General features: G+C 43.8%; 2 protein-coding genes across 3 annotated transcripts in view; both read left to right on the forward strand.

The window, feature by feature from the left end:
• The first annotated feature begins 9,155 nt into the window (after nucleotides 1-9,155).
• The window catches only part of MRPS6 (mitochondrial ribosomal protein S6), a 48,658-nt gene continuing 30,266 nt past the window's right edge, over nucleotides 9,156-27,547 (forward strand). Inside the window, exon 1 of the mRNA XM_062598718.1 lies at nucleotides 9,156-9,401. Coding sequence (XP_062454702.1) covers nucleotides 9,357-9,401 — 45 coding nt within the window. The 5' untranslated portion in view covers nucleotides 9,156-9,356. The remainder of the gene's footprint in view (nucleotides 9,402-27,547) is intronic.
• On the forward strand, nucleotides 15,443-26,607 carry SLC5A3 (solute carrier family 5 member 3). 2 transcript variants are annotated; one of them, XM_062598701.1, is made up of 3 exons: nucleotides 15,443-16,531; nucleotides 16,971-17,170; nucleotides 23,624-26,607. In XM_062598701.1, exon 3 carries the CDS (start codon nucleotides 23,926-23,928, stop codon nucleotides 26,065-26,067), a length of 2,142 nt encoding a protein of 713 aa, XP_062454685.1. In that variant the 5' UTR covers nucleotides 15,443-16,531; nucleotides 16,971-17,170; nucleotides 23,624-23,925; the 3' UTR covers nucleotides 26,068-26,607. The 2 variants fall into 2 exon arrangements, with proteins under 2 accessions (XP_062454685.1, XP_062454691.1); XM_062598707.1 differs by having other exon boundaries at nucleotides 15,443-16,500.

Raw genomic sequence — 27,547 nt, forward strand, 5'->3', positions numbered from 1 at the left:
TACCTTATTAGTACTCAATAGAGTGGAGAAATTTATTTCACACATCTCACTTGGCCAGCTTATGTTTCAGTGCAATACTTGGTTTTCCACACCAGTATGACATTGTGAATTCATATTCAGCTTGGGATCTATCAAAATACCCATAGCACTTGTGTGCAGGATGGTTGCCTTGCTAGCTGTTCTCCATTTGGAGGTTTATTCTTACCTAAGTGTAAGAGTTCTTGTCTGCTCTTAATACAATGTCAAGATTTTAATCCTGCCTAGGTCTCTGCAGAACCTTTTCTACAAATTTGATAACCATATTCTGTATGCCATCTTCCAAACCACTAACGAAAACAGTGAGTGGTAGTAGTCCCAGGACAGACTTCAGTGGAACTGCATTTCATAATACTTCCATGTCAACAGGGAACCAGTGATAATTACTCTTCTAGTATGTTTTTTTTCCAAGTACATTACAATAGTTTTGTTTCAGCTTGCTTACAAGAAATCACAAGAGACTGTTAAAAGGCTTGTTCAAGTCAAGATATAGCATATCTACTGTTCACAAGGCCTGCTACCTGTCAAAGAAGGAAATCAGCTTGGTTCATCAAGATTTGTTCCTGGCAAACTTAGCTGGCATCTGCTTATCATTTCATTATCTTCCATACACATATGAAAAATTTGTTTAATTACTTGTTGTAATATATTTCCAGGAATTCAAGTTAGGCTATTTTCTCTGTCTAGTACTGAAGCTGCTTTTTCTTCCTTTTCAAAAATGGGTACTGCAATCACCTGTGTCCAGTCTTCTGTTCTCCAGGTGTTGTGGCAAAGACTCCCTAATGGCTCTGGGACTGCTTCAGCCGGTTTTCTGTGTGCTCTCACATGAGTTCCATCAGGTCTGGCTGACTGGAAAATAACTGACTTATATAAGTAGTCTATTCTGTTCTTTCTCTGTTATTTAGCGAGAGATGTTTATGGTTAGTGAACTGATCACAGTTAGTCTTTTTTTAAACTGAGGTGTGCAGGAAAAAGGCATTAATCACTTTGGCTTTCTTGCTGTCTCTTAACAGCCTTCCTTCCCTGTTGAAGGGTAGATCATTTCTTGCCATTGTCTTGCTCTACCTTCTAATGTACAGAAGTGTTTCCTGTTACCCTCTCTTTTGCTAATTATATTTTGCCTTGGCCTTTCTGATTTTATCCCTATGTCCTCACGCTGTTCTTTGATTTTTGTCCTTAGTTTGCTGTAGTGTTTTTCCATAGCGTACCATGACACTGGAGGGCCAGTGGGCCAGTTATTGGGATTTAAACAAGTTGCTACTTACAAGCTAGCACACAGGAAATGATTTTGTGTCTGCTGCATCTCTGAAGCTCTTCTGGGGTCTTCCTCTAACTGCTCATATATTTATAGATTGTTTTCTTCTAACTTTGTATTCCCCATGAACTAACATTTGTTGTAATTACTTTTGGACGCCTATTGCTGACCTGCCTAGCTCCTAGTTTAGAACCTTCCTTACACAGTTAAACCCTCTTTTTCTTTTTTTACCTACACGCCAGCTGTAGTCAGTAGCTCTTGAAAACTCACCCAAGCTCTCCTGGTGACTGCTTCCTAACCACATATTAATTTACAGAGTGCTGGCACCTTTACCCTAACCTGGAAGAACAGGACCCTGTCACAGCCCCTGGCCCCTTCACTCTCACTCTCAACACCATGCAACCATATTTGACTATTTGACATGGTCCTACATGGCAGAGCTACTAATACACATGGCAAAAAAGCAGTACAGGGGCTCAGTGAGAGGGCCGGGTGAGTTATAGCAACCTTACTGCAGTATCTTGATTTGTGTTTTTGGTAGGCAGGACACTTCCTGGGATGTGAGGGTAAAGAGCAGTAGGATGCTTACTCCTCCCCTTCCTCTAGAAGGGAATCACCAACCATTTCTACTTTTTGTTATCTCTGGGCACAATGGTTTTGGGAGAGGCCTTTCCCCCCACCCATTGATTGGTTTCTCAGTCACTACTCTGACAGGCTGTGCTTTTTTGTCTCAGCAGCTGGTTAGTCGGGGTGGGACATGAAGATGGTGTCATCTAGGCCATCCACTGCTTCAGGAGTCTCCATGTACATCCTGTCTATGAGTCCCCAGATGCTTCCGAAAGGTTTTCCTACCTGCATCCTGAAGGATTCCCCCAACAAGGACCTCACATACTGCATACTTATTCTTCCTGGATTTCATTGCCAGGGGCTAATGTATGTCCAGACCAGGACCTGGGTGGAGACACTAAGGTCAAGAGCCTGTCTAGGCATGGCCTTTACACTTGCAAGTTAGAGAAGATCAGTAGTGGGCTGGTTCTGATCATAGGACACTTTTTTTGAAGTTCTGTTTGGTGTGGTAAGGATTGTGTAGTCATTACTGCTTTTCCCTGCACAGGATAGGCAGGATTCATTTACTCTGTGGATCAGTATTCTTTCTTCTTGTTGGTCTTTGTGTGACCCAGAACCCTTACTTATTTTGCATGACCAGGTAAAATGGACATCCACAAGTCTATGGACTTTGATGCAATGCACCCATGAGTGCTGAGGGAGCTGGCGGATGTCATTGCTAGGCCACTCTCAATCATCTTTGAAAGAAGATGGAAAACAGAAGAAGTGCCTGAGGACTGAAAGAAGATTAATGTCACTCCAGTTTTCAAAAAGGGCAAGAAGACCACCTGCAGAACTACGGGCCAATCAGCCTCACCTCAATCCCTGGGAAAAATGATGGACCAGCTTATTCTGGATGACATCTCTAAGTATGTGAAGGGTAAGAAGGTGATTAGGAGGAGTCAGCATGGATTCACCAAGGGGCAATCATGCTTAGCCAGACTGACAGCCTTCGACGATGGGATGACTGGCCAGGTAGATAAGAGGAAAATGGAGATGTTGTCTAACTTAACTTTAGCAAGGCTTTTAACACTATCTCTCATAACATCCTCACGGGAAGGTCAGGATTGTGGGACAGATGAGCAGTGACGTGTATTGAGAACTGGCTGAAAGACAGAGCTCAGAGTGTTGTGAACAGTGGCACAGAGTCTAGTTGAAGGCTGGCAGCCAGCAGTATCCCACGGGGGTCAGTACTGGGTCCATCTTGTTCAACTTATTCATCAGTGACCTGGATGAAGGGACAGAGTGCCTCCTCAGCAAGTTGGCTGATGATACCAAGCTGGGAGGAGTGGCTGATACACTAGAGGGCTGTGCTGCCATTCAGAGACTTGGACAGGCTGGAGAGATGGGCAGAAAGGAACCTCATGAAGCTCAACAAAGGCAAGTGCAGGGTCCTGGACCTCAGGAGGAATAACCCCATGCACTAGTACAGGCTTGGGGCTGATATGCTGGAGAGCAGCTCCGTGGAGAAGGACCTGGGGGTCCTGGTGGACAACAAGCTGACCATGAACCAGCAATGTGCCCTTGTGGCCAAGGCCAATGGTATCTTGGGTTGGTTGCATTATAAAGAGCTTTGCCAGCAGGTCAAGAAAGGTAACTCTCAGCTCTGGTGAGGCTACATCTGGAGTGCTGTGTCCAGTTCTGGGCTTTCTAATGCAAGAGAGACATGGAGCTTCTATAGCCAGTCCAGCAAAAGGCTGCTAAGATGATGAAGGCACTGGAGCACATAAGGAAAGACTGAGAGCTGGGACTCTTCAGCCCAGAGAAGAGAAAGCTGAAGAAGGGGTGATGTTATCAATGTATGTAAGTATCTGAAGGGAGAGTGTAGAGAGGATAGGACCAGACTCTTTTCAGTGGTGCCCACTGATATGATGAGAGGCAAAAGGCACAAACTGGAACACAAGAAATTCTGTCTGAACATGAGAAAAGCCTTCACTGTGAGGGTAACAGAGCACTGGAACAGGTTACCCAGAGATGTTATGGAGGTTTTGGGTATCCCTCCTTGGAGATACCCAAAAGATGTCTGGATATAATATTTGGAAATATGCTCTAGGTGACTCTGTTCGAGCAAGGGGCTTGGACTAGATCTCCAGAGGTCCCTTCCAACCTCAATCATTCTGTGATTCTGTGACGCTTCCTCCCACCTCCCCATTTTATATTCTCTCATTACATCCTTGTCCCAGTTTGAGAACATCAAATCCCAGTCCCCTCCACATTCCCTCCCTCTTGTCCCAGCCATCCATGTTCTGTCTCTTTGTCACAGTCTTCATGCTGACCAGTCCTGCTTTTCCTTCATTTCCTCTTCAGCTCTGTTGACATTCAATCCTTCTTCCTGGGGCACCACTGTCCGTCTGTCTAAGGGCTGTACTCCCAGCCAGGTACTTCAGGAGTCCTATGTACAAGCTTACATCAAACCGCTATTGATACTGTCTCCTTCTTTTGAGCTTTGCTCACTCATCTGCTCCCTCAGGACGGGACCACTTCCAGCATTTCAATGTTCTGATCTACCTCCAGCAATCACCTTTCTGGAGTCTGTCTAGACTGCAATCATTGCAGAGACATGTAGACGTTTCCAGGCTGGCTTTGTACCAGCTAGTTGACCTCCTGTTACATTGAATGTTCATCTACAAACCCACCCAACAAGGTGGGCACATACTAGGGAGAACAGGTATGTATCTCTCTATATATCTCTCTATATGTTTGTCTATGCCTGTAGACAAACAACACAAGCAAACAAACAGAAATACACTTGGCAGTTAAATTACTATTCCCTTCTTCTTTCAGCAGACAATTCCTGTTTTCTGCTAACAACTCTCTGAAAATCTGTCCTGATTTGAAGTTCAAGATAGGCAATATCCTAGTCCTAAATCTGTGATAAATTTAAGGTTTGATATTGTATAATCTAACACAGCTAGAAATGAGAACTTTTATTGTCAGAAAGAGAAGAGATTTGGCTTTTCCATGGCGCATAGAATACTTGTTTCAAATCTGGGCAGTTTCCATCATAAGAAAGAGATCATAAAAGTGTGATATAATTATGCTTAGAGAGACTATTAAGTACAATATTAATGATTTAAAAGCACAATAATTTTCTTTCTCTTCTCCCCTTTTATCCTATCATGTTGGACTAGCTTGTCTATGAAATTTTGCACCACGTTTTTAGTTCCCTAAAACATTTCCAAAAGCTTTTCCACAGAAAAGTCAGCGTATATACCTATAGAATGCATAAGGATATATTTTTAATTTGTGCTCTATTGCAAAGAGTGACATTATTAATTAGTGTTCTATGTGCTGCTCTCTGGCATAGGGATGTACATGAAAGACAGTAAGATATAGACTGCAGCATTTGCCTTTGCAGCACCCCAACCTCCAGCATGAAAAAGTCATAATCAGGCCTCTCAACATTTTAAGTTTGACAAAGCATGAAAAGAAAATGACAAATTAGGGTGGCTTTATAATTGCTTTCTGAGCATTTAAGGAATGGTCACTCCATTTTTTTCAGGTTTTCCTCTGCAAGCGTGTTAAGCAAGCGCTTCTTAAAGTCTTTGCTTGTGGTTAGTGCTCCTGTGAGATTCAAGATTGCTCATACCTGGTAGACACATTACATAAGTATGCAAGAAAGTGTGTTAGGAGCTTTCACAAAGATACAGGATGTTGCAGATGTATGCAGTAGACAGTTCATGAGTGTGTGTATGTAACTATACACAGGCAGGATGCATGAGACCCGATGTCCATGTAAGTATGACATTCAGACACAGGTAGATCTAGTCACTGCATCTGTGTCGCTAATATGCGTAAGGAGAAACCCTCAAGCATATAGACCTCATTCAGGGAATATATATATAGGAATGCCTATGTATGTAAGAGTGAATTTATTAAATCTCACACACAAGTGTTTCAATGTGCATAACCAAAACTCAGGCCCAGATACAAGTGGACTCAGGCTCAATCATGTTTGTGGGATCTTGAAGTGCAGCACTAAAGTATGCGTGGGTGTGGGATTCAGAAAAAAAGGAAGGGAGGGTTTGTTGGCCATGTGCAAGTCTATATTCATGGAGCTTGCATGGGGAGTGTAGTGAGAAGTTAGTATGAATGATGAATTTAAGCATAATCAAATATTGGCATTTGAAAGTAGTGCTAGAAATTTCAGATTTGGGGATTCGCATAAAATTCTGTTCGTGTGTGTGTGAGAGAGAAAGCCTGTAGGAACAAGGGTGAATGAGTTTCCATTTTTCTGGAACACAAATGTTTTAAGCAGGTAGCTGCTACAGTAGTAGGGTGTAGGGGTTTTGTTTTGTGGAAAGAGAACAGTGTGGTTCATCTGTGATTATGTCATCACTGGCAGGGTACATCTGGAGGGTGGGAATTACTGTCAGTTCTTATTAGCAAGGCAGGGATATCTGGGCATTCTCTCCCCCACTGGGGACCATCATTCACAAGTTATCTGGATTCCCTCTGCACTGCCCAGGCAGCTGTTCAGAACAAGAAAGCAGCTCATTCCAGACAGCAACATATAAAAGTAAAGTGGTACGCACAAACAGGCAGCAAATTACACCTGTCAGCTGACTGACAATTACTGCCAAAGCACAGGTGTTTACCTGAGCTGGGGGGGGGCGTAGTTTGGGAGCATGTTAAATACTTCTTTATAGACAATTCACCCTGAACAGCAGCTGATAATTTGCACCAGTCTACAGAAATGGCTCCTAGCACCCACATAGGCCTTGTTTGGCCGCACAGTAACTGCAGGGAACTACCAAGAGCTCAAATTTGCTGAAGAAGGGGAAGACCTGCAACAACAGCATTGCTGACTGTTCTGCGAGTCATTATGGGAAGTGCTGGAAAAAGTTTCCAATTAGCAGTACTTGCATCTTGGATTCAGTTCATTACTACTACGCAACCGCTGCGCAAGCAGAGCAAAAGCAAGCAATGCTGAGTTGATGGTACAGTATGACTTTTCTGGTGGAGGTGGGCATGACTGGGGTTCCAGGATAATGGCGTGGGAGGATGTGAGTATGGGTTTGGAGCTGAAGCCTCTTTGAGAAGTAAGGAGTGTGTAAGAGAGAGAAAACATGTAGATAGTAGTCTGGATTTGAGGATTTTGGGGGACATATGTGAAAATACATGCCAATTGTGGGATATGAATTCAGATCCTGTTTTAAGGTGAGATGGAAGAGGTATATAAGAAAGAATGAGACAGAGGCTGACGTTCTGGCTGGAGAAGCAATAACACTATTCAAGAAGTGGGTTGGGGCACAAGATTTGCATTACATTTTGGAGAGAATAAGGGCTTGCTCTAGCAGGAAGAGAGCCCAAGGTTGTAGTTTCACTCTGAGGAGCAAAGGTACACAGGAAGCAGTTGGGGTGCTAAGGCACCTAGATATTTCATGATTTTTTTTTTTTTTAATCTCAAGATTTCTCCCTGCTTCACCTTAAGCATTGGCACGGTGGCTCTGCTCTTTTCCCCTACCTTTCTCAAGCTCATGGTTGAGTTTAGGCATTGGCAAACTGGTAGCTTTTCCCCAGTGAAGCACAGCAATGACCAAACAACTGTGTATTTTCCCAGGGGCAGGGAAACAGATTTTTGCTTAGCATGCTCTGTCAGAGCAACAGACCTGGGCCTGTGTGGTCTGACAAAGGTTTGGATTTGCTTGTGCTGCTGAGCAAAGCGCTGGTTTGTAGGAACCTTTCTAGAAGCAGCAGCTGCTGTCTCCAGTGCCCCTACTTCCCTTGCAGCAGCAGCAGGCACAAGTGTCTGCTTTCAAGGTCTGCCTGCCCAGCTCTCTGTCCTTGCCCTCTGCCCCATGCTCACATCCCAGCTCTTCTGCTCCCTTGCTCATGGAGGGCTAGCAGCTCACAGTACAGAGGAGGATGCAGGTTACCTCACATGCAGACAGAAAGCGCCCTGCACTGACGCTAAGTCAGCCGGGCTAGGCAGACTTCTGGCCTGACCCCTGCTACCCTTTGCCTGTTGGACCATGCAGGACAAAAGGAAGGGAAAGGGACCCCACTCGAGGCGCTTGCCTCCTGCAACGGCCTCAAGTACCGTTGGGCTGCATTAGGAATGGCAGAGCTGCCGTTTATGGGACAGGACTGACACAGAAAAGGCAAAATGCGCTATCACAACCAGCTGGGGAGCACAGACGGGGCCAGGCAAGGAGGACTTCAAAACCTAGAATAAAAGCTTGGCATGGGCTCTCTTTTTAAAGAAAGCTCATGTGTAGGTATTTCCGGCACATTCTAGGGTATTAGGTGTATATGGAAAGGGGATCCCTCTGGAAGGTCCTAGCTGTGCTGCGGAGAAAAATGACTGAAACAAGCCCGTGCTGCCACAAGGCTCCTCAAACGTGCCTGCTCTTGGGATGCAGGTGGCTCTCGGTTCCCAGCACAGCTCGGGCTGGAAGCTGCTGCCAGACGCCTTGCTGACAAGAGGGCACCTCCACAGCCGCAGCGTCGCTGGCCTTGATGGCCGCAAGCAAACTGAGCTTAACCGAACGGGGGGGCACAAAGAAAACCCGCCAACTTCCTCCGGGACGTGCCCGCAGCACCATACACTTGGCGGTGCCGGCGAGCCGCGCTGGCGGGTCCCGCTCTGCGGCGGTCCGGGCCTGGGCACAGCGCAGCGGTGGGGGCCGGCGGGGCCCCGGCAGCTGCGGGGCGGCCGGAAGGTTCTGGAAGGGCGCCGGGGCATCTGGGTGGGCCCCAGGTGCGCAGCTGGCAGCCACCCGGGCGCCTGCGCCGTGCCGCGCCCCGGGGAGGGCGGTTCGGCTCGCCGTGCCTCCGGGCCGGGCGCGCGGGCCTGTTTCAGGCGGGAGCCCGGGCGCGGCCGCGGCTCGGGAGCAGGGTCTCCCGGCGCCGCCGGGACTTTCCTCCCCCGCCATGTGCGAGCTGGGGTGTGTGAAGGGCGGCGGGGGGGAGGGGAGGAGAGGGGCGGACACGGTGGAAATTTCCACTCCCTGCAGCAGCCACAGCAGCGGCAGCAGCAGCCGCCGCCACCGCCGCGGCGGTGGAAGGGGGAAGGCGGGCGCAGGCCCGCAGCTGCCGCAGGGGGAAGGCCGAGCCCCGCTCCGCCGCGGCGCCCCCTCCCGCCCCCACCCCACCGCCCTCCCCGGAGCGCCCCGGGGCCGGGTGCGGGTCCGCGGGGCAGCCCGCGGGGGCCCGGCGGGCGAGCGGGCGCGCCGCGGCGGAGGCGGCGCCTGGCGCGGGCAGGGGGCGGCGCGGCGGAGCGTGCGCAGCTGCCGGCGCCCTTTAAGCCGCGCCGCCCGCCCGCCCGCCTCGGCGTCTGTGCAGCCGGGGAGCCGCGCGGGCAGCCGCCGCCAGCGCCGCCGCGGGACGCGCCTCGCCGCCGCCTCCTCCTCTTCCTCCTCCTCCGTGGCCCCTCTCCGGCACTGCCGCCACCCCCCTCCCTCCCCACCCTCTGCCCCGCCGCCTCCCTGCTCCTCCCGCCACCGCCAGCTCTAAGATGCCCCGCTATGAACTGGCTTTGATCCTGAAAGCCATGCAAAGGGTGAGTGCGGGAGGGGAGGCGGGAGGGAGGGCAGGAGGGGAGGCGGCCAGGTGGGAACCTGACATTTCCCCCGTGCACCCTTTCCTCGCCCCGCTTCAGCCGCTGGGTCTCCGCTTTTCTCCGCCCCCGCTCGCCGGTGCCTCCTGCCCGCTCGCGGGCGCCGCTCGCCCTCGGCGCTGCCATGCGGCGCCGCCGCGGCCCCTCTCCTCCCCGCCCACCTCCGCCTCCGGGCCCCATCGCCTTCCCCTCCGTGTTTTGAAACGGGAGTTGCGCAGCGTGCTTCAGGCTCGCGCGTGGCTTCCTCCGTCCTCTTCTCCCCTTCCCTTCCCCCCCCCTTTTTTTTTCTTTTCCTTCCCTCTTCCTCGGAAGAGTTTGTTGCTCGCCCAGCGCCGCGGTGTCCTCCTCCCCACCCCCTTTCCTCCTCTTGCGCACAGGTAAGCGGCTCCCACGCTACATCTTCACCCCCCTCCTTCCCCGCAGCCCCGCTGCGCTCTGCCCCCTTCCGCGGCTCCGGGCGGCCGCGGTTCGAGCCCCGGTGCCGACACGGCGGGCGGCTTCTCCCTGGCCATGGGGAGATAGCCCGCGGGTGCGGAACGAGGCCCCCCGATGCTTGCTCTTAAATTGCAAAGAGCCCTCACCCCCACCCCCATGGTGCTTCTGTGCTTTAAAAAATAAAATAATAATAAAAAAAGACATTCCTGTGTAGGTGGGACCCTTCACATGGAAGGTAATAACTGATATTGGTGCTTCTCTAGTACCTTCTACGGCCTTTGTTTATCTCCTACTTTCCAGCTTAATACGCAGTGCTGGTGTCTAAATGTAGCAGCACTTCTGTTGCTCTACAACCTTTTTGATCTTATCCAATGTGAACGTGCTTGCTCTTATGTTTAACCTATGTTTATGTGACATGTATATTTGTAATAGAATAGCAGGAAGTTAAAGTGTTGCTTTTTTTTTATAGTTACTGGAGCATGTCTTCATGTATTGCATGTACTACATATACTAGTACATTTCCATTCATTTTACATGTAGCATCCACATGTCAGGATTGGCTCTCTTTTTTTTTTTTTTTTTTTTTTTTTTTTTTTTTTTTTTTAACTTGGCTTAACTGCAGGCGCTCTAGTAGACTTCTCAGGTGAGTCCCCTAGTGGAGAAATAGAGCAATGGGGGGGGGGGGGGAGGAGATTGGCATTGCCGCACCACCTCATGGAGCAGCATTTAGTCTGAGAAAACACTGTTCTCTCATTGTACTTGTGTTGTCTAAGTGAGATCTCCCTTCCCCTCCCCCTCATCCACGTATAAGCCATAGGTGATGAGATGCTTTTTTTCCTACCTGCTGTTAATGTCGGAGTTCCCTTATGCTGTGCAAATACTAAAAATGTGGAAGAGGAGAGAAAGTATAGCAAACCTTACATGATACTGAGACACTAATAAAGTAACCACAGTTAAAGAATGCTATGGAGTGCTGTGCTGGTGAAAAAGGATCTTTGATTCCTAGGATTTGAGTCCTGAGATGCAGGGTTAAGCTTTCAGCTGCAAAATGCTTCTCATTGGTATTGATTGTTACACTCAGAAGACTTAACATCTGCAACCTTTTATGAGTTGAAGTTTGACTCTATTTCCTAATAGGTATTTCTTGAGGTATTTTTTTTTAATAGCTCTATGGTTATGGTAAAATACTGAATTTTGGTTCAGGAATACTGCTATTCTTAATCTACCCTTAGAATTATAAATTTTAGAGAATTCATTTCTAGATACTTTTTTTTTTCAGTACAGCAGGTTTGGTGCTTATTTTTGTATACAGATAAGTTGATGCTGTTGCCTTTCTTGTGTAATGAGAATACTTCAAAAACATTGGTATACCAATTACACTCAGTGATTTTGCTGAATCCTGACAAATGGGTTGCTCTGATGTCCCCTGTAGCAATGCTCATTATCAAGCATAATGCTAACTTGCATTAGCCAAAATAGGGAGACCTGAATCTGAGTCTAATGAAATGTTCTGGAATTATGCGGTGACTATATAACTCTTCCCTGTAGAAGATGGACTGTTAGTATATCTAATGGAGTACTGAATAAATTACACTGCTGCTTAATGCTCCTGCTTCCTGATAAAGCTACCCCTGCTAGATATTCACCAGGCTACCATGCCTGTCCCTACAACTGCATGCTGCAACAGCTGCTTCACTCTTGAGACTTGCTCAAGTGCTGGCTTTTCTCTTGGTCTGCTTGGCATGCTTGCTCACCTCTGACAGCCCTTTGCCTTGCAAAAAATAAGCCCCTGCAGCCTGGCTTCCCTATGCTTTAGGGCTGTTGCTAACTCCTGCAGATTCCCTAGCAGCTTGAGTGAAAACCTTCTTAGAGCTAGTCTTGCAGATTTTCAGTGCTCTTTCTTTAGAGACTAGCATCATGACTGTATGGGTTCCCCCCCCCCCCAGCAATAACTTTGATAGTTACTACAACATTTTCATAGATCTAGGTAGAATACCCCCCCCCCCAAATATTTTTTTTCTTCAGTCTCTGTTGCTCCCTAGCACTAACTGTGTTCGAGTTGGGGATCTCTCATTCTTCCCTTGCATGTGGCTTCTGTTTGCAGTTGTGGACTCTGCCTTGTGTGCTGGTGTTCTCATTACCCAGATAGGCTGTAGATGATTAGATGAGACTCTGTAGGAAAGCATGACCCCTCTGTCTTACCTAATGCTCTTTGAGTCCCTTTGATTCTCTGCAGTTTTTCTCAAAGTTCCTTCAACTTTCCTTTTGATGTCTTAAAATGCAGTAACCAAAATCTTGGGGGTGGAGGGAGAAAACCTCTGTTTTCAAACTTCATCCCAAGTTTTCCTCATGTACTTTTCACAAAAGAGCACGACTTTATTCTGAAGTCAAAGCTTCTCTCATATTTTTGTGGGTCATGTGTGAACAAGTATTTGATAAAAGTATCAATTCAGCTTTGTAAATTGTCCGTGGACAGAGTCCTTAATTAGCATAGACCCCAGTCAGTGGCTTGCAGGAAAGATTTAAACCTCCAAACTAATCAAGCCACCAAAAATCTCCCAGCCCCCCAAAATGCTTCTCTACTCTTTTTGTGGTACTGCTGTACTCTCCGAAGAGTAACTGCAGTGCGAGAGTTGGATTGCATAACTACTTGTGCGAATGCATGGAGGAGGTGGTTTAGGAAGAGAAAGGTGTGATGGCAGTAAGGTAAAATGTCAGTAACTTAAAGTGAAAATAATGGATTTTGCCAGTTCATGTGGCTTTCTTCAATATGCTACTGACAAATAATATGATGAGATTGGAAAGTTTGATGGCAGACTTGGTTAACTGTTGCCAGTAACATACAGATGCGTATGAAGACACGTTGCCTGCCCTCATTAGCCTTAAGTCAAAGACTACAGTTGTTGTGAAGGTAGATGCACAAACTGATGACATAGTTGTTCACAGAATCATAGAATCAGTAAGGTTGGAAGGGACCTCTGGAGATCATCTAGTCCAACCTCCCCACTCAGCAGGGTCACCTAGAGCACGTTACACAGGGTTGCATCCAGGCGGGCCTCATACTCCAGACTTCACTATTCACCGCAGTTGGGGAATTGCTAATTATGTCTAACCTCTTCTCTGGAGAGCTGGCTTTCAGCAGGGGAATTATGGCAGAGCAGGACCTTCAGTAGGAAAGGGTAGTGACCCTCTAGTTAATCTGCAAGAGGTTTTGCTTGCTGGGGAAAGGAGAAGTCTTTGGGGAGGGTCCCTCTTGCTTCCCTCCTGATGCTGGTAAAGTCTCTGGAGAGCTGAGGAAGGGAGGGGGAGGGTAAGGGAGAGCTGGAAATGGCTTCCTATTGCTCTGTGCTGTTTTGCAGACTGACCACAGGGCGGCAGTATGAGACACCCTCCAAGGAAAATTGGCAGCCTGGGGCACATAGTACAGACGAGGTGTAGGTATTCCCATGCTGTTTTTGTTACTGCTCGACTCTTTTGAGCTGGGATACCTGTCTTCAACAAAATAACTTTGTAACTGAAACTGAAATGAATGGGCAGTTCAAAAATACTTCGGATGAGAGTGTTTTACCGAAAAAGAGAGAAAGCATTCTGATATTTTGATACTGGTGTGCTCTTCTCTCCCTACTTCTCCTGTAACAAAGGACAAATGCATAGGATGAACTATAGTGTAACACTTAGTTATCTTGTTTCAGCAAATACCTACTGTGAATCTTGGTCCCAGTTTGACTTCCCTGTTCACATAGTGTAACTTACATTTGGTTACAAATTGTATTTGTGTGCTTCTGAGCAGGTTGCCATGTTTCAAAAATTCACTACCTCCTGTGTAGATCACTCAGCTGTTTTGGAAGAGCCAAAGCAATGGGCAGCAGTGTTGCTTGATGTCTTGACTATTACACTTAATAGCTGTGTAGGCATCTGCAGCAATTGGGCTTTTGATACCTTTGTTGGCAGGAATAAGAGGTACAAGTAAAGAGTGCAGTAAACAGACAGATACTGTTTTTATATTTATTCCTTTCTGGTTAACCTATCTATTCTACACGTCTTCTTTCCTTCACCCCCTGCCTCATAGGTTGAAATTGGACATTTTTTTTTTCTATTTTCTTTGACTTTTTCGGTAGGTTGAAATAGGCTATTCTTAATATAGTGTCATGAAAGGGGAAGTAGTAGGAGTGGTACTTTTATATGGAGGGTGGTGGTGGTGGAAATAAGGCTGAAGAATTGGAACTAAAAAATGAGATCAGAACATGATGAGGTCTGCAGTAGACTTTCTTGTAGGAGTCAACGTTTTATTTTCTGCCTTAAGCTTTTCAATAAGAATAATTGTATTTTGAAGCATGATACAGATAGCATTTGGGAATAATACATTCTTGGCTGAAGTTTGTCATATTTTATCTTAAGATCTGAGAATAGCCTCTTCTAAATTTCTGCCAAGTGTGGGATATGTTCCTGGTTTGGGTATGGGGGAGGTAGAGGATTATTCTCTTCTATGAAAAAGGTCCAAACCTTTTTATAGCAGATAGTTGTTAGATGAGTTTGGCAAAGTTGACTGTCTTATTCTTGCTGTCAGCTTAGTACTCATTTTGTACAAAAGTTTCTTGGTTTAGACAGACTTTTTTGTATATTAGGCAATGTGCTTGATCAAATGTATGTAATGGGATGCACTAGTTAACTCTGCAACTCTTGTTCCCTAAGCTTTAGAGCCGCAAGCCTGGGCACTGAGGGACTCTCACAGAAGCGGGGCTGTGGGCAGGCCCTTGCATCCATGCTGGATGACTTCAGTGGGATTTGGCTAGCAACTCTTCAGTGGGCAGAAATGCGACTTAACCTTTAAGATAAGACTTCTCCCCTTTGCCCCTTTGCATCTGTTTAGCAGTGTGCTGTTCTGTGTTGGCTGTGTGTCCTCATTTGTCTGCAGTGCTTCTATACATATTGACACATCATGTAGATGATCAGGGAGATGCTTGTTTACTTCAGCATGAGAGTATATTCTACCATTTAACTTTTGAAATAGAAGCAAGGAGAACCTCTGTTGTATTGACCAAACCACTTCATTGCTCTCCACTGTTGTAAAATCTGTCAAGAGTCACTGATTGTAAAATGTCTTTAACACCTAGAATAATCCTTTTAACTTAAGTATGAATGCATGTGTATGCTTGCTTTTTTCTAGTACAGAATACACATCAGATTTTGTAACTACAGAAGTTCTTGCTTTCTTGCATATTCTTTCAGGAGCAGATTTCTCCAATTCCCTTGTTTCAGAGCTATAACACTGGCAGCTTCCACTGAAAATTTACTTCTGTGGTTGTTGATCAAGTCACTTGCCTTGCTTTTTGTCAGACTCAGCCAGTGCAGGCTGCAAATTGTTTGAGCCACAGCTGCTCAGACCTCTTCCACCATGAATCTGCAGCAATGTAAGAGCTGCTTATGTGGAAGCAGTTGTCTGATAACAGTTGCTTGTACCTGCCTGTGCAGTGCCTAGCTGTGGCAGTGGGGGACACCCCCAGAGCAGATTGTTGTCTTGTAAGCTTCCTGCCCAGTGGAGCCAACAGGAAGATCTCTGGTGTGTAGCCATTCTGTAGGAGAGCCAGTAAGAAAGCAAAAGGGGGAGGAAAATCAAACAAAGCAGATGAGCAAAATACTGTAAGTTACGTAGAAAGGGGATGGGAAAGATGGGAAGTGAAAATACAAAAAGCAAGGCAAGAATTAGTGCAAGTTAAGGACCTGTACTGTGGAAAGACTAGTTCAAATACTGATGCTGGAAATGATGTGCTAAGAAACACAGCCCATGTAGTGGGGAAGAGGGGAGAAAATAAGCATTGGACAGCAGATGCTATAGGAGAAGGGTTGTGTGCCCAAGAAATACAAATTTGAGTAACTATGTAAGTAACTACTGTTCTCAATACCATTTTTAGTCCTGAGTTGTCAACTTGCAAGCCAGTCCTTGTGCTTCAGCTATGCAAACATCTAAGGAATAATAATTAAAAACAATTACGTACTGATCATGAGGTGGATGAGGATGCCGTGTTCAGTGCAGTCAGTGTGCTTGAAACTAACAAAAATGCATCTGTGGTAGCTTCTAACTTAGTTAGCTGTGAAGTTTGATTAGAGTAGCACTAGGTGTTTCATAAGCATGTTGATAATTTTATTTAAGCCTCATTTTGGTTTCTTAAAATCCTCAAGAAACATTTGAAATATTGAAAGAGCACCTAACAGACTAAAGCTTGGAGGGCCTTTGACTCAGATTCTAGGATTATATATGTCCTGAAGCTTTTGTCTCACCAATCAATAAAACCCGTGAGGCTTTACATTCTTTGAAGGATAGTGGGCTGCCACAAAAGTGATGGTAACTTGAAGTCCTGAATAAACTTAATGAGTGTGAGAGTGTGTATTACATGTTTTTTCCTCCTCCTAGAAATTTTTGGAAAGGATATTCTCCTTTGTTGTTCTTCCCAGTTACACATGGAAGCTGCAACTTCCACTGCTCCTTTCTTCATCCTCAGATAGCTTTTGAAGTCTGTGCTCTGCTAGCCAAAATCCTGTTCAAATGGAGTGGACCAACACATTTTTCTTTGCCAGGCTAAGAGTAAGCAAGTTGCATCAGCTACTGGTAAACAGTGATAACCACCAACTAGATCAAGGTTCATATCTTACGCAATTCCTTAGAAATGCTAGCTACTTTCCTTTCCTTTACTTTTGGTTAAGCTGAAACATAGATACTTCTGCTTGTTACTCCAACTTAAAAAATTACTTAAGTTTCAGCTTTAACTATCAAAACTTGAGACTCTTGAAAGCTTGCTTGCTTTAGCGCTATGAATATTTCCCAAATCCATGTTGCTGCGTCAAAGAATTGCATGAGTTTCACTCTTGAGTGTCCTTCAGGGGAAAAAAACAAGTACAGGATAACATTCTCATTGTAAAACTTGCTTCTAGCATTTACAGTGGGAAAGGAATATTCAAATCATGGACATTTACTTTAAAAAACAAAAGAAAAACAACAAAAAATACCCCCCAAATTCCACACCACTCCTAACACTAGGGATATGAATAGTTTGTAAAACACCTACCTCTGACTTACAGATTCAGGGCTTATCTGTGGCCATGAAAAAACCTAGTGGATTCTGGAAAGCTCTTGCATAAGCTTGTGGCATCTGCAGAAGGAAGAATGAGTATGTGAACTTCCTGGGACCAGGAGGACCATCTGAAGGAGGCTGACAGATTCTTCCTATAAGAGGTTGCTCTTCAAATCCCCTAAGAACACAGTCCACTTTGATAGATAGGTTGGTACTTTGTGTTCTGCTGATGGTGATGGCATCTGTCCTCTGCACCCAGAATCTTAGTTACATGGTCCCAAATCCTCTAAAGAAATAAAGTATTACATGTTTGTGCTTCCTTTACTCATTCTCTTGCTGTTGCTCTTAGTGACTAAGTGTTTCATTAAGCTAACTTTTCCACAGGTAAATACTACTTGCCAGTAGCAGTAAAAAAGTTCATGCATCTGGGCCTTGTGGTCTCTGAAAAGGAATTTGAGTGTCCAGGCTCAGTGTTTGTCTGCAGCTGCCTGTATATGTCAGTTGACATCTTTCCAAACCTTTTGCCGTGACCTGGAGGAGACAGCCTCTCCCTCCTTCCCATCTATTAAAATGCCTTACTAGCTTCCTGTATGCCCTGCTGTGCTTTTTATTTAATTACCATAAACAATATGACTTCTCTGTACCCCGTCTCCTTCCTCTGTTACTTTCAGTTGCTTCATAGAAGTAAAAACTCAATCTGCAGATTTGCCAAGATAATCTATCTGTCTATTCACAAAAAAGCCAGGTTTTCTTGCTGAGGGAAGAGTTGTTTATAGTGTTCCTGGGCAGCTGAGTCTCTGGTCATCATCTGCTTGAGTTACTATGAAGACCTGTTTGCCAGAGGAAAGTGTCCTAGTTCCTCAGTGGTGCTGAGCAGTGGTACTTTCTACTCTCTTTGAGAATTTAGGTGGTATTTATCACCAGTGTAGACATAAATCATTTTTTTTTTGGCTTGGCAAGGGGAAAAGGAAATACTTACCTACACGTTTTCTTTGAACTAGTAATCAGTTTAGCTTACAAAGGAATACTCTATCAGCTCAAATTCAAGACCTGATCAACAGACTACAGTAAGTGCAGGTAGGTGGGAAGCACATGGGCTTTATTTCAGGTATCTCTTAGTAAGTAACAAGACGCTTTTCTACCTTCTTTCTTCAGTTCCTTTTGCCCTCCTCCTGTATGTTCAAGGGTTTAGCGGGAACTGTGGAAGCAAATATTCTGCTATTCCTGACAGTGCTGGGGACTTGCAGGGAAAGAAGCCAACTGAATGCGAAAGCCAGAGGCACTGGGCATGAAGTGGCTTGCTGAGGCACTGCTAGCAATGTAGTCTTCAGAAAATAAGCCATCTTCCTCTTGCTTTGTGATTTTTCAGCAGCTTCTGTTCGGTTCAGAGTGTAGCATGACCACTACAATAAAACTACATTTTCCTTCTGCTGATTCTCTTAAATAAAATATTTAACTTGGCCTCTGCCTCGGATAGGTGTATACCTTTGGGGTGAGAGGAAGAAATGTGGCAGAAAACTGATTTGAAGCACTGTACTAACACTGGTAGACACATTGTCCTTCAGCTTCGCTTGGCCTTACGTTACTGCAGTTGCTGCTGCTGCTGTAATACTCCACAGTAACTTTACACTTCTAACAGACAGAATGTAGTGTAGCTTTCTGTGGTTGTTTCTCCTGCTGAACTGTGTACTGTGAAGTTACTTCTCTCTGTAAAGCCTTCTTGAGCAGTCCTTTAGGAAAAGAACTGAGAAGAACGTATTATGGAGCAAACTGTTTATTCTGATGGTGCTGTAAAATGAAGAACAGTACTGGAGAGATTCCTGGAACTCTAGACCAAAAAGTGTCACGTTCTCATAATAACATTAGACCTGCTCACTAACTTGAACTTTGCAGCGTGCATCTATAATTAGACTTCTAGGGTAATGATGGTTTAGAGTGTCTCTGTGGTGCCTTTGTTCTCCAAGGCAGGTGGAAGTGTTAAAGCAGCACCACTTTGGGGCAGCAGAGCATGTGTGGGTCTGTGCTGTTCTGTGGCCAGCGGGTTAGTGAAGTCACTGCTGATTCAGGTAGCTCCTAAATGTGGTACTCTTTTGCTCCAGCCTGTTGAGACCTTTTTTGTTTATTCTATGCTACAGCTGAACTTATGCCCCTGAGCTTTACTGCTTCTTGCTATATGTACCTTATTTGCCTTGAGTAAGAGTCCACCCTGGCCCATCTGCCCCAGTTCCTCCCTTAAAAGAGCAAATCCTGAAGCTGTTGCTGAATGTTCAGGGTTCTGCTTAGCAGCCTGCAAGGGGAGGCCCCTGCTTTCACAAGGTCACATACTACATAGGGATAAGCTGATGTGTATCAGTTGTTCTGTGAAGAACGTTTGCGTATTCATGTTTTCCTATACTAGCATGCTGCAGTCAGTGAAATGCAGCTTATTTTTCCTGGGAGGTAGGGACCTCAAATAACCTTGTGTTTATTGTGGAGCAAGCCGTATACAGGTGGTTATTGTGGAGCAATAGACAGGCAAGAACTCATTTGTGTATCTGTAGGAAGTAGGCTAGAGTGTGAGCAGGCCAGACAGCTTACTTGTGGGGTTGAATGTTGTACAGTCCTGCTTGAGGTACTGGGATCTTTATTGCTTTATTTTCTGGGAGAGAGAGATAGTTAACATCTTCTGTATAGAAGATACTGAACTGGGCAGTCTGACTGTCATGCGAGTGATTTGTTCGATAGATCATGCTATTAGTACGAGTTAACGTACCCCTGTATGAAGAAGGTGGGAGCAGAGAGGAGAAGTCTTGTTTCTAAGAAAGGACCTCAAAGCCACCCACTAACCTGTGAACAAAGTGAAGCATATACTCAATTTGTTGGCAGTGAGTGCGACTATGTGTGATAGATGTTGCTACCTGCATCATCATATTAACCCTTAGATGTTGCTGAGGGAGGCTGCTCTTCCACTGTTAATGAGCTATTGAACAAGGATGGTTCAAGGATGGTTGTATTCCTTACAACTCTGAATGGTAAGAGAAAAGAGAAGTAAACTGGGAAACTTCCCATTTGCAAGAAAGAACTAGGCTAAGTAGAATTCAGATCTTAAGCAGCATCCTAAGTGTTTTGCAGCTAGAGGAGTTTGATTCTGGCATATTTAAAGGTTCATCCTATTAGAAAAGGACTGTGGAGAAAGTTTCCCCTTAAAAAAAATCATACAAATGCCTCCTAAAAATCCCACCCTGAATCTGTTTCACATTATCTGATCTCTCTTCAGGGAATTCCTTGAAACTTTCTTTTTTTTCTGAAAGGACAAGGTGTCTGGTGGAGAGACATACATGTTGTTTCACCATAGTTGTAGCCTTCTATCCTCAGACAAGAGGGAAAAATACTGTCTTGTGTCTTTGATACCATCCAGCCAGAAAACAGTTTTAGGGAAAAAATTCACAGTCCTTGGCAACAGTGCTGTCTTTCTGTCTTTTTTTTTTTTTTTTCCTGTCAGTGCCACAATGTACACTGTTCTAATAATTTGAGATTAAACTCACATGGGGCACCTCAGAAGTCCTTCTTAAGACTTGAGGTCATAACTTGCTGAAAGTTCAGAGGGATGAATCTCATTTTAGTAATGAAAAAGTTCTAGGATTATTTTAGAATTAGGTCTAATAAGAAACTGGTACAAGAGGCCACTTCAGTACAGTAATTTAGTGTCAGTGCAGCAAATTTATAGCGGCGACTGAAAACTTTCCACCTTCTTACTTAAGCAAGCTGAACCCTGCAAATTTTGGATGTTGATTACAAAGGTGATTGTTCAAGACTCCATACAACTGCTTATTTTAAATGGTTTGGCTGTACCCTCCGGTGGAAAATGCTCAAGTTGCTCATGTATTGTTTATTTTGGTTAAAATGAGCCTGTAGTTGTTTGGCAAAGTGTCCTAATTGAGAAATGTGCAATTTTTATTCATGGGCAGCCGCATCTTCTACTTACATGCTTTTCAGAGGGATTGAATATACTTGTAATGTTCATACTATGCCCTGGGTACCTCTTATATCAAATTATGTCATAGAATACTGTTTTGATTTATGTAGGTTATTTTATAGTATAGTTTTGCAAGGTCATTAATTAACTTGGAGGGAAAAAGTTTGGAATTTAACTTAAGTTCAAGGCTAGAATTTTTCAGTAACAGAGGAGGACAATAAGAAAGGGAGAATACAGGTATTTTTACTTTTTTTTTTAGCTCACTGATTACTCTAAACTTTCTGTATAGTAGTTCTTTTTGTTTTTCACTGTGTCTCGGTGAAATCTCTTCCTCCACTTCCCTTAAAATACTTGGTTTTGGAATAAACATTAGAATGTAGTTGCATTTCAGCTCTTAGTGGAATATAATAGAAGTTGCAATATTATAAAAATATTATACAAAAGCAGTTACGTCTAAGAAAAATGCATTACTTGTAGCTGATGGCATCACACAATCTTAAGTGTTTATAATTTTGTGTTGGATTAAACCAAACCATAGAACAGACCATTTAACTTCTACTCCCTTTTGTGGGTGGGGATCAATGCGAATTCTTTTATGGAAGAATTTAAAATACATCTGTGGTTTGAGGCTTATGAACATGATAAATTTAGCACACTACTGTAATCAGTCCATTTTGTGCCATGTCTCCGTAGCCTGTCATTATTGGCTGTAACTCCAGCAGAATGAACATCTACATTCTCATGTGGGTTTGTGGTGATGGTGGGGAACCCTTATTATCTTTTTCTGATCTGAACTACTACTGAAAAACAGCCAGCTTGTACAAATAACATGATTGTGCATTTCTCCTTAAGGTTGAAGTTGTGGTTTGCTGTAAGCTTTTTTTAAAAATGTGTCTGCCTTAATGAGAAACATGCATTCTCAATGAGCACCTTTGCTAACTTCAGCAAGGCGTGAAGTAAGGCAGGGAGCGTATGCATATGCATTTTCAACCTTAGCTCCAGTTTATTTTGGGCCATCTGAGAACCTGTAATCTTTTTATTTACTTTTTTCTTCCTTAAACAAAATAAACTCCTTACAAGGATGCTAAACAGGAAATCACCAAATACTAATGTGTGTTATATAGAATCTATATAGGTTATATAGATATTGCTGACAGATGAATTAATAGGGAAATGTGCACTCCAGCACAGTGCTGGCATGCTTCCGCAGATGGAATGGAAGGGAAATGTCTAAAACTGATGCTGGTAGCACTTCTAATAGATCTTATGGGCAGAACCAGGTACCAGTGACTCTTAGGCTTACATTACTTTGGCCAACAGGTGGGGAAAGAGGAATGGAGTCAAACCCTGTTCCTTAGTCCTTTGTAATAATCTTGAAAGTCAAAGATTAGCATTCTGATCTTTAGACTAAACTTGTTCTTTGCTTTGGATGTTTCTTCCCTTGCTGTGCCTGTTTGGTGTAGAAAGTAGAGAAATCTTGTGCCCAGCACTGTCTAAGCTCATTAAATGGTTTTGTGTGGGTGTCAATGAATGATATTTTTCAAGGCAGAAATAAAGGGGATAGGAGCCATTGCGCAGCTCTTCAGTACCCCTGCCATTGCTACCTGCTCTGCCACTGAAGCTCTTCACGATCCCCTTCCCTTCACTTAGCTCGCTTCAATCCTGCTTATTTAAATGAACACATATGCTTCCTGAAATGCTTGCAGAATTAGGAAGGTTTGGGGGTTCAGGAGAACAACAGGATCTGCTTTGCCTCCAAACCTTTTGACGTTCATGGGATCCTCTTCTTGCTTGGGTCTGAGTGGGTGATGCTGGGAATAGTGCTTCCTGGCATCCTAGCAGCTGACTGCTGGGAAAATCCGTATGGTTCTTCCTGCTGGTACCCCTACAGTGCTCCTGAAGAATTGTGAAGCCCAGCAGGTGCAGACAGAAATAATCTAGAGCCAGATGTCAGGAATAACTTTGCTTTAGTCATTTGGCATGAATGCCTCTTTTTCTTTGCTGAGATTGTGGAATGCTTATGAAGAGCTTCCAGAGTAAAATGTAACCTTGTGATAATCTGTAACCCAGACAGATGCAAACTTGTCTATAACCTGCAGTATATTCTTGATTCTCTAGTTGGTCAAAAACTTGCATTGTTTCTTGACAACATTATGACTTGATTTTTTTTTTTTTTTTTTTTTTTTTTTTGGTCATAGCAGCCAGCTGGTGTCTCAAGTGCATGCATGTGACATCAGAATCTATTAAGATTTGTGGGGTGCAGTGCTTGAGCAAACCAGGAAATGACTAGCCGGGTTAACATTGCTTAGTGATTTTTTTTTCTATAGTTGTTTGAATGAGGAAGGCATTTTTAGTGGCTTGTGAAATAGGCTTGAATCCTGCAAGAGCCAACAATAAAGAATACTAAAATGCATTTCTGTTGATTGCCTTGTTGTGGGGAAGATGGGTCACTTAATACTCTAGAATTGTTGCGTCCTTTAATATACTTGTATACGACATTAAAGTTGACTTACAAAAGGCATTACTTCTTAGCTTTATGAATATTTAATTATGTATATTACGGATTGCATAAATATAGCAGGAAATATAAGGGGAAAAGTCTGTGGTGTTCGGTCATTGTTTTACTAGACTTCAAATTTTTTCTCATTACTTCATGAAATTCTCCTCTAATTCAATCTTTGTCTTTTGTCTTTGCTGCCTTGCAGGGTTGGTACAGTAGGCCTCACTAAACTTAGCTGCAACTAAGAATTTCTCCTACATCAACTGAGTTAAGGCTGATGCTCTTGTGGAATGTGGATTAAAAGTGCGTGCTAAGTTCCAAATTTCCATTTGAGAAGCGGAGAAAGTAAATGTACCACAACCACCAGCATCAGGACAGCAAACCAAGGGACAAAGAATTTGATCCGCAGTGTTGATAAATGTTAACTGGTTCACGTGTTGCTTAAAAGACGTTTGCTGGGGGGCGAGAACTGGACATCAGCTGTGCGAAGTCATTTTGTTTACAAAAATGAGGGCTTCTTTGGAAACAGCAGACATTGCCATTGTGGCACTGTACTTCGTGCTTGTAATGTGCATAGGTTTTTTTGCCATGTGGAAATACAATCGAAGCACCGTAAGTGGCTACTTCTTGGCAGGGCGTTCTATGACCTGGGTAGCTATTGGTGCATCTTTATTTGTGAGCAATATTGGAAGTGAACATTTCATTGGGCTCGCAGGATCTGGAGCGGCAAGTGGATTTGCAGTAGGTGCATGGGAATTCAACGCCTTAATGCTTTTGCAGCTTTTAGGATGGGTCTTCGTCCCTGTCTACATCCGGTCAGGAGTATACACCATGCCTGAATACTTGTCCAAGCGTTTTGGAGGGCATAGAATTCAAATATATTTTGCAGCATTGTCTCTAATTCTTTATATCTTCACCAAACTTTCGGTTGACTTGTATTCGGGGGCGCTTTTTATTCAAGAATCGCTAGGTTGGAACCTCTATTTGTCAGTTATCCTCCTTATTGGAATGACTGCACTGTTGACTGTGACTGGAGGTCTTGTGGCTGTCATCTACACAGACACACTTCAAGCTCTGCTTATGATTATTGGTGCCCTCACACTTATGATCATAAGTATTACGGAGGTTGGTGGGTTTGAAGAAGTTAAAAAAAGGTACATGTTAGCATCACCAAATATTACATCTATCTTGTTAACCTACAACATTTCCAATACCAATTCCTGCAATGTCAACCCAAAGCCTGATGCTCTTAAAATGTTGCGTGAGCCAACAGATGAAGATATTCCCTGGCCTGGATTTCTGTTGGGACAGACTCCAGCTTCTGTCTGGTACTGGTGTGCTGATCAAGTCATAGTGCAGAGAGTTTTAGCAGCAAAAAACATTGCTCATGCCAAAGGATCCACTCTGATGGCAGGCTTCTTAAAGTTACTGCCAATGTTTATTATAGTTGTCCCAGGGATGATTTCACGAATACTGTTTGCAGATGATATCGCCTGTATTAATCCAGAACACTGTTTTCAAGTCTGCGGAAGCAGAGCTGGATGCTCTAACATTGCCTACCCACGTTTGGTGATGAAACTTGTACCAGTTGGTCTGCGGGGACTTATGATGGCCGTGATGATTGCTGCACTGATGAGTGACTTGGACTCTATATTCAACAGTGCCAGCACCATATTTACGCTTGATGTCTACAAGCTCATTCGGAAGAGTGCGACGTCTAGAGAACTGATGATTGTAGGAAGAGTCTTTGTGGCTTTCATGGTAGTTATAAGCATTGCCTGGGTTCCCATAATAGTAGAAATGCAAGGAGGTCAGATGTACCTGTATATTCAAGAGGTGGCAGACTATTTGACTCCACCGGTGGCTGCTCTGTTTCTTATGGGTATCTTTTGGAAGCGTTGCAATGAACAGGGGGCGTTCTATGGTGGAATGGCTGGATTCGCTCTGGGAGCGATACGGTTGGTTCTGGCATTTATCTATCGTGCTCCGGAGTGTAACCAGCCGGATACTAGGCCCAGCTTTATCAAAAATATCCATTACATGTATGTTGCTACCGCTCTGTTCTGGATCACTGGAATTGTGACCGTTATAGTGAGCCTCCTTACACCACCGCCTACAAAGGAGCAGGTTCGAACGACCACTTTTTGGGCTGTGAAAAACAGAAACGTAAAAGAGAATACTGTAAAGGGGGAGCTGTACAAAGTACAAGAAAAGAGCATCTTTAAATGCAATGAAAACGCTAATCATATCATTCCAAATGGCAAATCTGAAGAAAATCTTAAAAATATTAAACCTGAGGATATCAATCTTCTGGTAACTTGCAGAGATGACAGCAACCCGGTGATTTCTGTAAGTCACTCTGAAGTCGAGACACCAGTTGATTGTTATTCGAACGGACAAGCGGCTTTGATGGGTGAGAAAAAGCACGAGGAAGAAACTGATGATAGAGAGAGACACTTGAAATTCATAGATTGGTTCTGTGGCTTTAAAAGTAAAACCATGAACAAGAGAGTTATTCGGGAGATCGAGGAAGAGACTGTTTGTTTACAAATGCTGGAAGAGACTCCAAAAGTTAAACTATTACTAAATACTGGACTGGTCTGTGTCTGTTCGCTCGGAATATTCATGTTTGTCTATTTCTCTTTGTGAGTGAATAGTGAACTTTTAAGGGTATGGCTAAACATACAGAAGTTGATACAGGTCTCTGGAGGTTTTTTTTTTTCCTTTTTTTTTTCTTTTTTTTCTTTCCAAATAACATAACCGCAACCCAGGCATTGTTTACGCTATAATTGTCAAATCAACTTTAGCCAATTTATAGACCATTTGAGACGTGTAGTGCTATCTCTGCTCAAGGCAGAATGTATTGTGTGGTGTCTCTTTTTCTTTTTTCCCTTTAGGTTTTTTCCCCCGCTCTTCATTTGCGGTACTAACCTTTCGTTTTTCCATGTATGCATATATGTAAGCATATATACCAAAGGCAGGCAGGTGGCTGTGTTTGAGGTCAGTCAGTTATAAAGCTCAATCAGCATTAAGGAGAAGATAAAAAGTAATCATTTACGTAAGTGTAAAATCTAAACAACTGAAGCTGTGTCGGAAGACTTTAAATTCAGGACTGTGATGCACATCATTGTACAGGTGTTTTGTTACATAGCTGTATTATCTTGGTCAACTTACTACTTATTAATTTTGCTCACTGTTTTTAGTTTTTTTTTTTTTTTTTTTTAGTTTCTCAGCTCTTATGGGAACAACAGGATGATATTTTGTCTCATTGTGTGGTATTTAGAACATGATATCTGTTAGTAGCTTTTTGTCATTTTTCTCTATAAGGAAATGTTTGTCTGACTTTTGATTTTATGCACCGTAATTGCCATTATAGAAAAAATGCTGTATTTAAGAAAAAAAAAGAAGAAAAAGACTGGAGAGGATAAATGGGTAATTGGGGAGAGGGGGGAAAGGAGTACTCTCTTTACTTTGATTTTTATAGTAAATACAAATACAAGGATATATATCCAACACCTTCTTCAGTCTCCAAAACTTCAGCTATATTCTATCATTTACATAATTAGGGTTAGCTTCTTATTAGGGAAAAACTTGCACGTAGGTTCTACCACATAGAAAAAGAGATGTGTGAAGCTAGCCTTTGCATGTCTTTGATTTGGTAAACACAACAGAAAAATTACTTTTCCCCTCTGGTATGTGTAGCTAAAAGGAAGTACTCTGCAACCCTGTCACTACTGCAGACTGAGTCTATGTGAAGAGAGGAAAAGTGAGAAGACGAAAGGGGGAAAGAAGGTGGAAGTGTTCCTTATTTTCCAGAGTTCTTTTACCTAATGTCTTCTCATGCTTCCCCTCTTGCCCCATCAGACCTCTTTTAGGAGTGACTGGTGAGGGATTCCATGTCAGGAGATAGAAAGTGAACATAGTAGTAATCTGTGTTTTTGCTGATTGAGGTTTATTCTTCTGATTCTTTGAGGGAAAGAAAAAAAAATGAACTTTTCCCAGACATGCACAGAAGATTAGGTTCTTTTTTCCCAAAGGATGGTTACCCAAGACGGTTTCCATTCTGCAGGACGTCTGTGTGCAGATATCTGATGGAATTGTCAGACTGAAAGGTTGCAGAACTAGGTCC

This window comes from Rhea pennata, chromosome 1 (assembly GCF_028389875.1).
Source record: "Rhea pennata isolate bPtePen1 chromosome 1, bPtePen1.pri, whole genome shotgun sequence".
NCBI classification, from domain to species: domain Eukaryota; kingdom Metazoa; phylum Chordata; class Aves; order Rheiformes; family Rheidae; genus Rhea; species Rhea pennata.